The 15,896-nt window shown below is 53.6% G+C and overlaps 1 protein-coding gene and 1 long non-coding RNA gene across 5 annotated transcripts in view; one reads left to right on the top strand and one right to left on the bottom strand.

The window, feature by feature from the left end:
• Positions 1 to 15,896, top strand: part of SLC2A11 (solute carrier family 2 member 11) — a 29,564-nt gene that overhangs the window by 423 nt on the left and 13,245 nt on the right. For 2 of the 4 annotated variants that reach the window (XM_033097198.1, XM_033097196.1), the window contains exons 1-2: positions 10,267 to 10,371; positions 13,591 to 13,689. In XM_033097198.1, coding sequence (XP_032953089.1) covers positions 10,294 to 10,371; positions 13,591 to 13,689 — 177 coding nt within the window. In that variant the 5' untranslated portion in view covers positions 10,267 to 10,293. Of the gene's footprint in view, positions 1 to 8,996; positions 9,075 to 10,018; positions 10,215 to 10,266; positions 10,372 to 10,618; positions 10,741 to 13,590; positions 13,690 to 15,896 lie in introns of those variants that run through there. The other 2 variants (XM_033097199.1, XM_033097197.1) reach the window with 2 other exon arrangements.
• Positions 9,750 to 10,292, bottom strand: LOC117017236 (uncharacterized). Its single transcript, XR_004422044.1, has 2 exons — positions 10,173 to 10,292; positions 9,750 to 10,031 (listed from the first exon to the last, which is right to left on the bottom strand). It is a non-coding gene; the product is annotated as an uncharacterized LOC117017236 (long non-coding RNA).

Genomic DNA, 15,896 nt, shown 5'->3' with positions numbered 1-15,896 from the left:
GGGCAGTCTACAGGTTTGTGCTAATATGAGAGCTAGTGTTCACGGAACAGTGCGCTGACAGAAATAACACCTAAGTGGGGGGGGGTGGAGGGTCAGGTAGTGGGCTCCAGGTAGTGGGTGATCTGGAAAGTATCTTTGAAGAGGTGATACTACTTGGTTGTCACTTCTAAAAGATCCCTGTGGGTGCTGTGAGGATAGTAGACTGCCAGAGGAATCAGTGAGCAGGGGTAGGCTGCAAGGGACATTGGTGGCTTGGGCAGAGTGGATTCTGAAGGGCAAAGAGGTGTGGGAGGTGGGTTTGCTGGCAAACTGGACAGAGCTGTTGGAGAGGCATCAAGGGGACTTCGAGGCCTGAAACACAGGATTGATGGAAGGCAGTGGCCTTTTCTGAGATGGAGAATGCTTGGGGAAAAGGCAGGCAGATGGAGAGTCCTGTTGTGGTCTCCTTAATTTTGGGGTATTTGCAACATCCTCCTGGAAAAATCCAGGTGTGGTTTTGCAGGGAGAGGTCAGGCAAGTGATCTAAATGTGGGTGTCAGTCATTGATCAATGGCATTTGGCCTTGGACCTTTGTGAGATATCCAAGGGGCAAGGCTAGACTTAAAAGAGGCCAGGCCTGGGGAGCTCAACCTTATTTATTAATCAAGAGGGAAGGCGGACCCAGCCAGGGGAGGCCGGGGGTGGGCAGGAGCTGAGCCAGGAGAGGGCTTCAGGAGCAAGGCAGTGAGAAGCCCCAGTAGACATGGCCTGGGAAGGGACTGTGGGATGCAACCATGCCAGGGTTCCTGGTGGCCAGGAGAATAGCAGACATGAGGTAGAGGAAGGTGCCCGGATGGACGTGTCTTCACCAGTGTGGGAGCTCAGCCATGGATGTAAGTGTGGAAGATGGGGGGAGGGGTGCTCAGGACAGGGCCCTGAGGTCCCCCGGGAGACTGAAATGGGGAGAACCAGCCGAGAAAGTTACCTTAGGTAGATCCCAATAGAATGAGGGACCCAGAGGGGAGCGGAAGTAGAGTCTGGGAGCACTGAAGGGGCATGTGCATTGGGTTCAGGAGTGAGGAGACCTGGCACAGCAGGAGGTGGTCCAAGGTGCTGAGAGGCAGGCTGAGGGAGCCCCCCTCAGACAGTCTTCGTTTTCCAGTGAAGCAGGCCAAGGTCATGTTCAAGGTGGGTTGAGCGGAGTAGATGCCATCCAGGTGGAGGCTTGGCAGCAGGGCGGGGATCCAGGGCCTCAGACGCCAGGACGGGCGCCTGACTGTCATGAAGGAGCCAGGGAGGGAGGTTGGATTTCTTGTCTTCTGGGGCAGGGGAGGTATTCCTGCCTCCAGGCACTGGCCAGCCCTCCACTCAGGGTCAGGCCAGGGCTAATGGGAGGGGCTGTCATTGTGACAGGGGAGTCTGTCTCCCCTTCTGCTGGGCCGATAAGGCAGGCGCCCCATTTGGGGGTGGAGAAGCACATTCCTGGGAGGCTGGGAGCCCAGGGTGGGGGCAGCCAGGAAAGCAAAGGCTGGGTTCTACTGCAGATTCTCAGAGCCCTGGGGTATCCTCTGATGGGGACACTGAGGCCCAGTAGGGAGGCAGAGCAGGATCTGAGGTCCAGTCCAGGCTTTACCTGTCCAGTCTCAGGCCCAGGATAAGCCACGATAGACATCAGGTCCATTTCTCCTTTGATCCTCAGGCACCTTCAGACATTTATGGAGAGAAGAAGCCCTGGGCACCACACATTCCCAGGGGCCTAGAGACGCAGGCAGGCAGTGTGCTGGATGCTAACATCTCTTTAGCAGTCTGTCCTAAAATCTGCTGGCTGAGTCCCCCTCTCCCTCTCCTGAGGACTATAGCAGAAAGAGGGCCTGTGTTCCCTTGCAAGGTGACAGTGGACTCTGCTCCCAAGCCACCTCTCTGGCCTTGTGACCCTGCCTGCTGCTGCAGAGCAAGGAGCCCTGGGATCTCCAAGTCTGGAGACACCCAGAGGAACCCCAAATCCCCTGTCCAGGTTCTCTCAGTGCCTACAGGCAGGACAACACCCCCTGAGTGCCCATCAAGCCTGCCTTCCTCATTGGCCTGACACACTAGGAGAGACCCTTACCGGCCTGTGAGAACCCAGAAGCCTGGGGTCACCCTTGCCCCCCTCTCCTCAGCCCCACATCGAAGCTGATGTTCCCACGGAACTCTCCAGTCCTTTCCCTCCCCTCCAACATACCTCACAACCCCTAACACCTATTATTCAGGCCTCAGCCTGTCACTTCTGGGACCGCTCAGGATCTCATTCATTCATTTCCTTTCTTACCAGCCTAGATGTTCTGTTAAAAGTGGAGAGGAAGGGAGGCTGGTAGAAATGCCCCCTACTTCAGGAAGCCCTCCCTGAAGGGACCAGAGCTTATTTATCTTCTGTTAGGGACCCACGCGCTTAATTTTTAAATGTATTTTATTCCAAAAGCAACACATACCTAAGTAACAAATCAGAAGAATCAGAAACAAGGTATTTTTGTGTGCATGCCGGAGGCAGCTGCAGTTTCCTTTTGACTACACATGATGCCCCTTGTTGGCCCTCAGCATCCTCGGTTGGGAGACTTTCCTCAGGGGCTATGAGCTCAGTGCCCACCCCCTTCCAGTACATGGACCACCCCCCCAAACCGCAGTGGGTGGGCCTCCCCTGCAGCTCCAGCCATCTCCTCCTAGGAGCAGCTGTGTCCCTGTTGGCCCTTCCTGTCTGGGTCATGGGGTATTTTTAGCACCGAATCCGGAACCCACTCGGCAGCAGCTGCTCATGGCCGGAGTGCAAGAATAACAAACCGTCCAGGTGGGCTGCGTCAGGCCTGGGCAGCAGAGGAAGCAACCTGGGCCTGGCCCTCTGAGCTTGGTAGCACAATCTGGACTTGCTAGGAATTAGCGGATCTCTGGGTGAAGTGGGGAGGGAGGAGGCAATGCAGGGCAGAGGTTAAGTAGGCATTAGCCAGACACCACAGGGAAATAGCCTGTGCAAAGGTCCTGAGGTAGCATGGAGACACAGAGGGAAGGCAGGGCCAAGGAGGAGTTGCTGCATGGGATGTGAGGCTGGGGAGGGCTGGGGCCAGCCCAGTCAGGGCCACGTGGGCTGTGGTTTGTGTCCCAAGGGCAGCAGGAAGCCACAGGATGGTGGTGAGGTTAGGATCAGATGGCAGCTCTTTGGAAGAAGAAAGGGACAAGAGTCTAAGCAATGGTCAGAGCGGAGGATGGCAGTGACCTGCAGTGGCAAGCATGTGACAGGGAGTGAATGGGTCAAGATGGAAGCCACAGACCTTAGTGAGTACTTGGCAGAGGGCTGAGACATGGGAAATGGCCAGATTTGGGAGGCAGACCACCCATTTGTTTGGGACAGGCCGAGTTTGGGGTGCTATGAGGACATGACCACCCCAAGGAAGCCCTCACTGGCTACCCCAGCCTAGTCCTCGCAGCTCCTTGCCCTCTGTGGCTCTGGTCACTCCCACAGCAGCTCTACAACATGCTCTCTCTATCCCTGGTGTTTGCTGCAGTGCAGAGCAAGGGCAGGCCTCAGACCTGGACTCCAGGGCTGGATCTGCAGCCTTAGGCTGGCAATGGGGCCTGGCCACTCCCTGCCCCACTCCTCCCTGGCCTCAGTGTCCGTGTTTGTGAAATGGACTGGTTGGAAGAGTCCATCTCTAGAGTTTCCTCCAGCTCCAAGGCTGTCTATGGTGGGGACGTCTGAGATTTCTGGGTAGGTGCCCCTTCCTGTGACAGTCATGGCTGGCCTCCCCGTCCAAGGCCAGTCCCTGGTGTGAAAGAGTGAATGCTGAAGGAAGGACTCTCTCTTCCAGCCTGTGTCCTTGCCTGCTTCCTAATCCCGAGTTCTCACGTGCCTGTGGTCAGGAACATCCATGGAAGCCTGAAGGGCATGGGAAGGAGGCAGTGGGGCCCCCGTCCCACAGGAGTTCTCCCTCTGGCTAGGGAGTCTCAGACTCACTGTAAGCAGAGAGGGGAGCTTGACTGATAAGCGGCCCAAGGACAAAGAGCCACAGGTCCTCTGAGGGGCTGCGAGGCAGGACGGCTCTTGACAAAGACTAGTGGAATGGAAAGCGGAGAGAGCATGCTAGGCAGGGAGTGGGGCAGGGAGTGGGGCAGGGAGTGGCCAGGCCCCATTGCCAGCCTAAGGCTGCAGATCCAGCCCTGGAGTCCAGGTCTGAGGCCTTCCCTTGCTCGGCACTGCAGCAAACACCAGGGATAGAGGAGCAAAGGTGCAGAGGCAGGAATGAACTCATTTCATGGGTGAGGAAGGGCCACTGTGGAGTAGGGCTGCTCAGAGCCCAGGTTGGAGCCAGTCCCTATGGTGATGAAAGTTGCTCAGTGACCTCTCAGCAGACTCTGCACCACGAGTTTTACTAACCTCTTAAGCCTCACCACCACCTTACAAAGTAGGTCACTATTACAAATGATGGCTCAGAGAGGTTAAGTAACATACTTGAGGATACACAGCTAAAGAGGTACCAAGACACAAGAATGCCAGTCCTGGCTTTGCCCCCGTTATGGCTGGTGGAAGGGGGAGGTGGTGAGCTGCCTCCATCCTACTGTTGGGGCACAGAGGAGATTCACAGGGAGTAAGGGGCATCAACCTCCTGAGCCCATGGAGGGTGTCACCAACAAGGCAGCACTGTGCAGTCTCAGACCATTCTCCATCCGTGGTTTGGAGGCAGAACTTCTCTGCTACCTCTGGGCTCCTGGAGTGTCTCTGACATGAGACTCTGCTCCTTTGATGCTTCTCTGTTTTATAGCTTGGACATGTGGCTCCCTGCCTGGGCCGCAGTTTCAGTGTCTCTTACTTTTCGATGGCTGAACGAGATGGTTCCTTCCTAGCGCCAGCTGCCAGTCCAGCCCGAGCCGATGCCTGGCCCTCATGACCTTCAGAAACTGCCCCTAATTCCCACTTCCTGCTGTGGCCTCTGTTGGAATGTCAAAGCCACCTTGGAATGTCAAGGCCACCTTGGCCTACCCCCAGAGCTCCAGAGTGTCTGGCAAGCCTCCCCTTTCCCCACCACAACTATTTTTGGGCTCAGCACTGCAGGCTGTGTTTTGGGAGAAGCGGCTTATCTGCTTGGCCTACTCAGCCAAATGGCAGGGCCAGAATGAGAGTTCACAGAGACAGTAGAACTGCGAGACACAATGAAAAGACTGTTTGCACACCTGGGAGGCTGCAACTGGGCTCGGGGCTGTGTGGCCCTGGGGTGCATGTATAGAACCAGAGGCCACATTATCCTGTAATCTTCCTCCTCATCACCTGCTGGCCAGATCATCAGGCAGTTCTGTTTCTGTGGCCTAGCAGGGACCTGGAATGACAGGGCCCACTCCTCTGGGAGTCCCTGCCCAGGACGAGTGACTCAGAGCTCTGGGCAGGTGGATGGAGAGGCTAGGAAAGGCCCAGAGTTCACTCACCTCCCACCGGGCGTACACCGCTGACATCCCCGCCGAGCAGCCCAGGCCCCGTTCACACACATCCGGGCAGGGGCTCCACATGGTGACAGGAAGCTCATACGAGTGGACTAGGACAATGACCCAAGCGTTCTTGTCCCCCCTGGTGATACCACTAGAATTCCTGCCTCCACATTTTGTTCAAGACATTTTCCTAAGTCCTCATATGCGCTTCACTTTCGTGAGGTATTGGGAGCGTCTTTAAGAAGACAAATGCACAATTATAAATGCAAGCTTAGGTACAAAAATGAATGATCATACGAACAAAACAAACAAGTTCATAAAAGCTGATAAATACGACCCCAAGTCATAAAATCCAGAAAAAAATTCCCTCCCTGGTCAGAAGCCTGTGGCTGGATGCCCGCTGTGCCCGGGTCAGGCAAGGGGTGATAAAAGAACCAGCATGCGTTAACCAGGCCCTTGTGTGTCCCCTCTGTACTACTGAGGAAACTGAGGCTGGGGTGTGCAGAGGGCTTGGGGAAGGAGTGAGGACGGACCCAGAAATGGATCAGCTGCCTGTTCCACCCCATCTCAAAGCTGCACCAGGTGGCCCAGCCAAAGGGGCCTGGACGCTTGCCTTCCCCTCTCCTCTTCTATGGGCCCTGCTGAGAGGGGCCTCCTCCCGCCATGGAATGCAGGCATGAGGGCTTCAGACTCTGGGCTAACAGTCACCTCCCCACACCTCCCACCCTTCCCCTCCAGATGTGGGCACAGCTGTATTTTTAGAACAGCCAACCATGAGGACATTCTTTCCTTCTAATTAAGATGGCTTCAAGTCTCCTGTCCGCAATCAACCCTGTTGTTCCGTCCTCAAATATCAAAGGGCAGTCAGGAGGGGCCGCCTCAGCTGGTTGTAGGTTGGGATTTTTTTCTTTCTTTTGAATCATTAAGTTGGAAATTTGACCCAGAACTGGAGTGAATGCCAGCTCTGAGGATGGGGGGCAAAGTAGGATTTTGGGTGGAGCCTGCAGGAGCTGCCCCAGGGCCTTACCTCTGTACCCCTGTCTGGGCTGGGGATATCCAGCTAGGCTGCAGCCCCCATGTTCATCCACCCAAGGGTAGGGTCTGTCTGGGAATCAAGAGAGGACCGGCGTCTCCCCTCAGGGTGTCCAGTGCAGGGAGTGTCAACAGACACACACAGGGGCCTGAGGGCACAGTAACTGCATCGGGGACAGGTCAGCTGTTATGATGTCCCCATTTTACAGGTGAGCAAATGGAGGCTTGGAGAGAGGACATAACTGGTAGAACTGCAGGAGCCCCTTTGGCATATGGCCTGCCTGCTGTGCTTGGTGATGGCTCACTGCCCACCCTGGCAGCCTGGTGCTTAAGGTGGGTAGGCCTCCTGACCTCCATCCACTCAGATGCCCCTTCATAAAGATCCTGGTGTGGAGCAGAGATGCTAGTCCAAATGGGAGGAACAAGGCTGTAAGGAGGAGGGGCCTTTGAGCAGCCTTGCCTCACATATGGAGCAGCTGGCTGCTCCCACTCTGCAATGCTTGCTCCAAACCACAGCTGACAGATGAGGAAACTGAGGGGCAGAGAGGTGGGCCCAGAGTGGCTCAGCCTACTTGTTGTCAGGGGCTAGGTACCTCAATCTGCCGTAGGGGCCCACACACCACTCACCCCAGTGATGGATGGACCTGCTGCTGGGCTGAGCCTGGAGGAGAGGCCGGGGTCCTTGGGGTCCTGCCTGAACCTTGGCTCCAGGGGGAAGGCACCTACCCAGACCCCTGTCCTACCCCTCATGGAGAACACTGGGAGGCACACAGTGTGGCAGAGGCATGGTGGGTCTGGGCGCCAGGCCTCCAAGCTCCTGCCCAAGCCCGCCCACCTGGCCCCTAACAGGCCGGCTGCGCTAGACAGAGGAAGTGAAATCACCCCGGGGCGAGTGGAGCAGGGGCACCTGGGCCCGGGGACACGGGTCAGTACTCCGGTGTTCAGAGTCTGTGGGGGTTAGCCCTCCCATGAAGTGCCACTGCACCTTGGGCAGCACTGGCGCAGCCCTCTTTGTTCCCCTGCCACAGGCCACCGCGGAGCTCTCCGGAGGCGGCAGCGCTCGGAGGTACAGAATCCTTCATAGCCCGGGCTATGTCGCCCCCTCGCGACAGGAGCCGATTACGGCGGCGTCAGGCTAATTCCGGGAAAGCCGCTGTGGCAGTACCTGGGGACCCCGGCGGGCTGACTGGGACCCCTGAGGATCTGGAGGCCGAATCCCCCGGACGCTCCTCGCGCCGGCCCAGGTCCCCTGGCCCGAGTAACGGCAGAAGCATTTTCTGGGACAGGCCCGGGTCGGAGAGATGGCTCCGCCGCCTCTGCGAGGATAGTGAGAAGAGTTGGTCCGCCCAGGGTGGGGTTGGGGGAGCAGACCCTGTGGGAGTCAGCGCAAGCCGCTTTGCTATATTATTTTTTAGTGTGAGCCGCGTTCTTCCCTGCTTCCTGCTGAGTGCCAGGGGCAGCTCCCTGCTGCTCTGGACCTCAGTTTCCCCATCTGCAGAGAGGCCCTAGTGTGTAGGAAGGAGCAAGGGGGCATGGGCTCCCACAGCAAGGGAGGGATATTACCACCCAGGACTGGCCACAGACACTGCAGTCCCTGAGCAGCTGGTCGCCGTGAGCAGGTTGCCCCTCCTCCCTAGCCGGCCACCTCTGCCTTCTCATCCACCAAACCGAGACTAGAAGAGAATCAAAGGAGGCAAGCCCAGGGCTGGGAGTCAGGGAGTGTTCTTTCAATACTTCAGCTCGTGTGTGGTTCTGGTGAGGCTGTTGGGGCTAGGCAGACATAGGCCTCCATCCCACAGGGTCTGTGGGCTGCACTTGGAGATCTGAGAAAGATCAGCTCCGCCTCCAGCAGGGTTGTTGCTGGTGGGGTGACCCGGGCACATGCTTACATATGGAGTCTCAGGGACTCCTTTGGAAAGGACGCTGAAGCCATCCATGTGTAGACTGAGAGGATGAGTAACCAGCATTGGGCCCACAAATACTCACAGCCATGATTTTCACATACCCAAGTTTAAACTCCCAGTTAATGTTTGCCAAGAAGAAACCTCAAGCTTTCTGGCTTAAGAATAATAATGAATGGTTGGGGAACTTACACACGGGGGGTGGGGGAGTGGGGGGGCAGACCCAGCGGTGTCCAGGTGGCATTTCAGGGAGACTCAACGGGGGCAACGGGTATGATCATAGCTGTGGTCCTGGACAGGGTGCATCCTGGCGGGTTCCTGGACTCAGAATGTTAAACCCAGTTCTGAATTTTGTATTTATCATCCCATGCACACACTCAAGGATTTACTACATATGTATATATTCCTACCCAAAGTAAGACATAAGGTGTGGTTTTGTATATTCTTGAACATGGGATTAAGAATTTCTCTAAGCAAACCCAGGAGTGGAACTGTGGGAATTGCTGGGTTGTGAGGCATTTGCAATGTCAACTTACTAGATATGCCCAAATTGTTCTCCAGAGTCACTGAACCAATTTCAATTTTCATCAAACATATGTGAGCAGTGCAACTGATTCTTAAAACCTTTGGTATTGCCAGAATTAACCTGCCAGCCTGCTGAGTGTGAAACAATACACTGTTGTGGATTCAATTTGCATTTCCTGATTGTTAATATAGGTGAGCATCTTTTCATTAATTTTGTTTGTTTGGCCACGTTAGTTTCCTCTTCTGTAAATTCGCAGTTCATAGACTTTGCCCACTTTCTTTTCTTTATTAATATGTAGGAATTCTTTATATATTCTGAATACTAATACTTTGTTGGTCATATGCTTGTGGACACCTCCTAGTTGATAGCTTGTAGCTACCGACATATTTTAAATTTTAAAGATAAATCCTCATAAGAAACCTGTGTGGTTTATCCTTATTTATCTTGAGATTATAAAAGTGTTCTTTATTTTCTTCTAAAATATTTAAAGTTTACTTTTTGGAATAGGTTTGTATGTACCTGGAGTGATTTTTATGTATGAGGTGAGGTAGAGATCCATTTTCATTTTTCCCCATATAGATAATAAATCGTCCCACCACCATTTATTAGCCCATTGTTTTTCCACTAATTTTTTAAGGAGGAAAAACAATAGTTCTTTTGAAAAAAAATAAATCTACCTAAATAAAAAATTAGCAAGTGAAACCAATAATGTGTTAATAGCAACAATTACAACATTATGAGCAAGTTGTGTGTACCCCAAGAATTCAAGCATGGTTTACCAATGGAAACTCTATTGATGTAATTGAACTCATAAACAGAGTAAAGTAGAAACCCATATGAAAAGCTCAACAAGTGCAGGAAAAGCATGCAATTAGCAACGGCTAATATTTTATTTATTGTATTTTTCCTTGAAACTGTTTTTAGAAATTTTTAAAAGTTCAAAGCAAAAATCAAACAAAAACGAATCATGAGCAATAGAATATTGTAGTATCCACTCTAGTGTATGTGTATTACAGACGTTGCTCAGATGACTTGCTAAGGTCATTTTCAGGTCTCAGTTTTTATGACCACAAATAGCCTTTTTGGCAAGTCTGGTTTCAGTCTCGCCGTTATCCAACTCCTGGATTCCACGCAGGGTCTGTTAAGTCCTGCGAAATAAAAGATTAATCCAGTCCAGTGGACCCTGTGGCTCCTCACCTCTGAGCGAGTCAGGACCGAAGACCCAGCCAGCCTCACGCAATGTATCGCAGGGCGGCAACCGGAGACCAGTTCTCCGCATTCAAATTTACCTGCTCTGCCACAACGGACCGATGAGAAGGCTCCAGAGACTGGTGGGTCTGCATTTCGGTCCGTCCTAATTCTGCCCCTCCTCTGAGGAAAAGGTGGGACACCCACTTGAACTGGGGAAGGATGGGGATGTCTGTGCAGAATCAAGAGCTCGGCCCTCAGAGAGTGCCTGGGGACGGACCGCCCAGGCCCTGGTGGCAGGTAGAGGCATCAAATGGGGGTAAAAGGAGGCCAGGCGGAGGGGCTGGAAGGGCGGCGAAGGAGGTTTGAGGGAGAGCGAGGTAGGGACCCGCAGAGATTCACTCCGGAGGCGGCAGAAGGGGAGGGTACGAGGGGCCAAGGCCGGAATTTCAGGTGAGTCTGGAGTGCGGTGATCAGAGCCATCAGCTGCGACCTGCGGGGGCGAATGCGTGGTGTTGGCCCGGGTGACCTCAGACTAGAGCTTCCTTCCGGTCTGCAGAGCTGAGCCCCAGGCTCGGCGGAGTAAGGAGTGAGTGACTTTTCCGCCTCAACTGCGGAAAGAGAGGAATGGAGGATGAACAGGAGCCGCCCTTACAGCCTCGCACCCAGGTGACCAGTTCGCGGCACCCCCACCCCCTTAACACTTGGTGCGCCTGCGCGTGTGCCTTGGCTGCGCGCTGTGGCCGCGGGTACGCCTTGCACGAACCTTATGCTCAGACCATTTCAATACCCGCTATACTTGTGCGTCTGTTTCGGCCTCTAGATTAGTTTGCACTGCTCAGAGGCCCACTACGCGTGCGCCTCCCCCTCTGTGCTCAATTGTGCTTTTTTGGCGTCTTATTGAAAAGACCGAACATCCTCCTCTCAGAGCGCATGCACTTCCCTGAACCTTCGCGGCGACCGCCGTGGCTGTATCGGTGGGGCAAAGCCGGACAGTGCGGACCCCTCTTCCCCAGAATGCTGGAGAAATGTATACGTGGTCGGTGGGCTCCTGCGATCTGGAAAGGTCTGAATTTCGAAACCTGCCTGGCCTTGGCGTTTCAGATGAGGGATTGCGGCCCGGCGTGAACTGCACAGGCTCAGCACTCCTGGAAGGCTTAACGAAGGAATCAGATAATATAAAAATATCTGGTGCTTGTTTGTACAATGGAGTTAGGTGCTGGGCCCAGCAGAGCATAGGCAAGTGTTCACGCACAGGGATGGCCTGGGGACCAGTGCAGGGTTGCTTGGAGTCACAGGCAGCTTTCCAGCCTAGCATCCCTGAAGATGCCCGCGTGGTCCTCCGGTCCTCCTTCAGGCCAGACAACCCTCGATCCTGGCTGCCTCACCCCTGCCGGTGACTATTTCCCACCTTCATCTCCCCCAACCTTCATCTCCTCCTCCATGCTCCTAAGCTCTGTCCTGATGTCCTGCTTCATCGAGGCAGTGGGGCAGCCCACACTGCCCACCGCATCTCTGGGTTCCCCCCCCCCAACCGGCACTGATTTCCGTCAGTTATCTGCATGGCGCTTTCCCTCATCTGCTTCAAGTCTTTGTGCAGATGTCACCTCAGGGCATATCCCTGACCATCCTCTCCAAACAGCCCCTCTCACCCTTCCCTGTTTTCTGACTGTCACACTAGTTGACATATATTTTCCTTTTTCATTTTGTTATTGCCCCCTGTCTTCCCCCACCAGAAGGAAAGCTCTTTGAGGTCAGGGGTTTTGTCTCGTTCACTGCTATTTCCCCTGAACCTAGAACAGCAGGTTTATTGCTCGTAGTAGGGAGGCAAGCAGTATTTGTTCACGGAATTAATAATCACCATCATAGCTAGTGTTTGAATGCTTTTCATGACCAGTTATGGGACTAGGCAATCTCCACGCAGGATCTCAGTGAATTCAATAATTTCCTGCTGCCTTGGAGACATGCCAGCATTCCCTGCCACATGGGCTCGTTTGTATTCAGGCACTGTGTCTCTTGCTCCTTACTGCAGATGTGCTATCTTATTGGAACTCTCACCTCCATGCAGCCCGTATGGATCTTTGAGGTGACTCCAGTGAAACCAAACCCCGAGTTTTCACCTGGCTTCCTCCTATGGCTTCCGGCCTAGGAGGAAGTTATGTAGGCCTCATAGGAATTGTGGGCAGACAGCGTGCCTGTCATGGACCTGTCTCCAGACCTGTGGCAAGACCTTTGGCAGAATTCTGCCCTCTGGAGCCTCTTCCTCCTCCTTTCCACCCCTAGGACAGTAGCTCACCGAATGGTGAATGCACTTCTGTCTTTTTCCTGGCTGTATCTGTCCCCAGCACAGTTCTTAGCCGGGACAGGCACTTGGTATTTCATGAATGAATAAAGAGTCCTCAGGTTCTGGAAATTCTTCAGAAAATCTTTAGCCAAATACCCTTCTGACATGAAACCTGTATTTAAATATCAAAAAGATCCTAAATTTGACTTTCAGCACTTTAAATTAGCAGGCCGATTTGCCAGAACAAGGAAGACAGTATGATTTACTGGGAAAAGATCAACTATTTGATTTTTATATAGTTGACTACTTTGTGAATGCCTAGGAAAATATCTGAGAGAAGCACTTCACAGTTGTGCCTTTGGGGAAGTGAAGATCTTCCATTATATACCAAATTTTCAAAAATTTTAACGAGCATGTTATTTTATAATTAAATATTATAAAAGGAAACATACAAACAAGACTTAATTCCTAAAAAATACCAACTAAATGGGGCCGGGCATCAGGGCATTGAGTCCTCATGGTTGGGTGCCTTGGGGAGTTCTCCCTCCATCCCTAAGTGTGTTGCACTAGGATGAAGTGTGCACATGCACACTTTACTGTACCAAGTATGCATGCTGCATATGTACCTTGGCCATTCCCCACCCTGGAAGGAGGCAATATCATCTCCAGGTCCAGGTGAGGAAGCAACTCAGAGAGGACATGGGAGTAAATGCAGAGCTGGCATTGGGACCCAGGCACTGCCCCCAGCTGCTGCCGCGCTCTGTCCCTTCTGTTAGCCTCACTGCAGAACAGGCTGGGAGGTCAGAGAAGGAGGCCCAGCCACTCTGTTGGAGAATGATTCGCTGGGGGAGTCGTTGGGGCTTAGGGGCTCCTGTCCTACCCGGGACAGAGCTCTACTCTACTGGGTCCACAGCTCAGGGCATTGTCCTCCCGAAATACAGCAGGCATGCCCAAGAACATCCTGGCAAGGAGGACCAGGAACTGCTGTCCATCTCAGGAAAATACTGGCGGGGGCCAGGGTGGGGAAGCAGCAGTGTCCCAGACTCAGAGCAGAAGGCTGGGGTTCCTCTGCTACCTGCTAGCCACGTGACCTAGGTAACTCCTCTCCTCTGTGCCGCAGTTTCCTCTCATTACCTGGTTCAAACAGATGGCAGTGCTGTGATTGGTAGGTTCTGGTCCTGGGAGGCAGGTGGAGGCAGTTATCAATCACTCTGTGTGCTCCCTTCTCTCCTTAGATTCAGGGCAGGGTCCTGTTCCTGACCGTCTGTGCAGCTGGCATTGGTGGGACTTTTCAATTTGGCTACAACCTCTCCATCATCAACGCCCCGACCTTGGTAGGTACCCTCTGTGCCCACTGTCACCAGCTGAGTGGGTGCTGGGTGAGGACTGACAGCTGCCTGCTGTGGGGCTTCAGGCCAGCCTCCACTGGTGGAATTCTCCCTCGCGTCCACCTCGATAGGGATGGCCTACAGATCCTGCGGGTTCAAATGCAGCTCTGCGTCCTCTCCTGAACCTGCACTCCTCCTGAGTCCTCGATGTCAGCAGACGACTCCACCCTCCACCCAGTGACTGGGGTGAACCTTGACTCTGCCCTCCCTCTCTCAGACATCAAGTTCTCCCTAACTGCCTCTATCATGCAGCCATTTCTCCCTGTGTCTCTGCCATGACAGCAGGTCAGGCCTCATCTCTCCTGTCTGTTGTTGGCCCAGCCTCCTCACTGGCCTCCCTGCCTTTAGCCTCTCCCTGTCGATTGATAGATCCTCTCAAGTTTGATCAAGCCACTTCCCTCCCCAGAAACATTCTGTGGCTTCCCACTAGCTACAGGAATAAGGACAGACTCATCCACCTGAAGTCCAAGACCTCCTGGGGTCAGCCGGTCTTCCACCTTCATACCCTCAACCGCACTACCAAAGCAGGTTGTGCAGTTCCCTGAATGCACCCCACCCTTCCTCAAACCCTCTTTCCACTGTGAAGCCCTATCACCCCACCTGCAGAATCTCTTTAAGAGCCACCCAAATGCCATCACCTTCCTGAAGACTTCCTTCAACACCCCACAGCTGAAAGTCACCCCTCCTTCCCCAGCCCTTGGTGTGGGCTGTCACCACTTGGATTGTGTATTGGTTGTTTTCGGTCCATCTCGTCTTCCTGGTGGTTTGCTGTCAGTGTTGAGTCACCTGTGAATCCCTAGCAACAGACGCTGGCCTGGCCCCTGTCAATGTTCAGTGAGGGCCTATGGAAAAAATGAATCTTTGAGCCCCCTCTAAGCTAGAAGCCACCTCTAACTTAGCTGAAGTAAGACGGGCAAGTGTCTTGTCCGATAGCTGGGAAGGATGTGGGGCTGTGCACCGTGTTGGGGGATGAGCTGCAGGAACCAAGTCCCAGGATGGAACCGGGGCTCTCCTGTCCCTGCCTGGCCTCATCCTCCACCCAGTGACAAGAGAGCAGCTGCCACTTCCTGCCAGCTGGGAATCCCGAATCAGAAGTCCTTCCCTCTGGTAACTACCTTAGAAAGGCCTAGGAAGAGTCACATGCCCACCCCTAGACCAATCATATGGTCAGGAGGTTAGAGCACTCCTATTGGCCAGGTCTGGGTCAGGGGATGACCTTTATAATTGACAATAGGAGAGAACTTCTCCAAAGGAAGATGTGTTAATGGATAGGAGAAGCCTTGGGTGGGAGCACATTCTGGGCAGAAACAATTATAGCAGCCCTGCTCCTTGAAGAAAAGATGAAATGAAGGGTTTAGAAATGGAGGTCTAAGCTAGCTGCATTTGCATATTTATTTGTTCATTCAACTAGGATGTGAGTGCCCACTTCAGTGCAAACTTAATGGCTGGAGAGGGATCCGTCCACAGCAGGGAACTCTCAGGTCTTCTCTCCTGTGGGCCATCACTAACCCCCCAAAATGGGTCTTGGTCTCAGAGACTCCCCTACCTCTCTGGTCACTCTTGAGGAGTTCCAGCCAAGGTCAGCTCCTCTGGACGTGTCTTTCTGCAAGAGGGACCTAGCAGGCACCAGGCTGGCAGCCATTTAATTACCCTGAGCTGGCCTGGGCAGGAGAGACTTCGCCCAACACTTAAACCCAGTGCCCTCCTAACGTCCTCCCTCGCATCCGGTGAAGAGGCCTGAGAACAGCCAGACACTGACATTTCATTTCTAAACAAGGGAGGGTGGTGTCTGGGTCTTTCTTTCCCATGAGCAGTCATTCTTAACCACGTGGCCTCAGGTAACTTTCCTGAGTGGCAGCTCTGGGGGCTGAGGATCCAGAGTGTCTGAACTACGTGGCAGCAGCCCTGACCTGTGGCTGAGGCAGCGGGCAACTCATTTCACCTCTTTGGGCCCAATTCTCAATCTAAACAATGAGTCATTACCACCCCTACCCCCGAAGGGACAAGTGGCGGGCCATGTGGCATAAGCCCCCTTGAGAGGAATAGTGACGGTTGGTTGAGTGTTGCAGCCAGCTTCAGGTGACCTCCAGGAAGGGAGCCCTGGGAACAAATATCCTTCATGCTTCCCTCTGATGTCCTCTCCTCCCTCTTCT

The sequence above is a fragment of the Rhinolophus ferrumequinum genome, chromosome 25 (assembly GCF_004115265.2).
Source record: "Rhinolophus ferrumequinum isolate MPI-CBG mRhiFer1 chromosome 25, mRhiFer1_v1.p, whole genome shotgun sequence".
In the NCBI taxonomy this organism is placed as follows: Eukaryota; Metazoa; Chordata; class Mammalia; order Chiroptera; family Rhinolophidae; genus Rhinolophus; species Rhinolophus ferrumequinum.
This window is presented reverse-complemented; position numbering and strand designations above follow the sequence as displayed.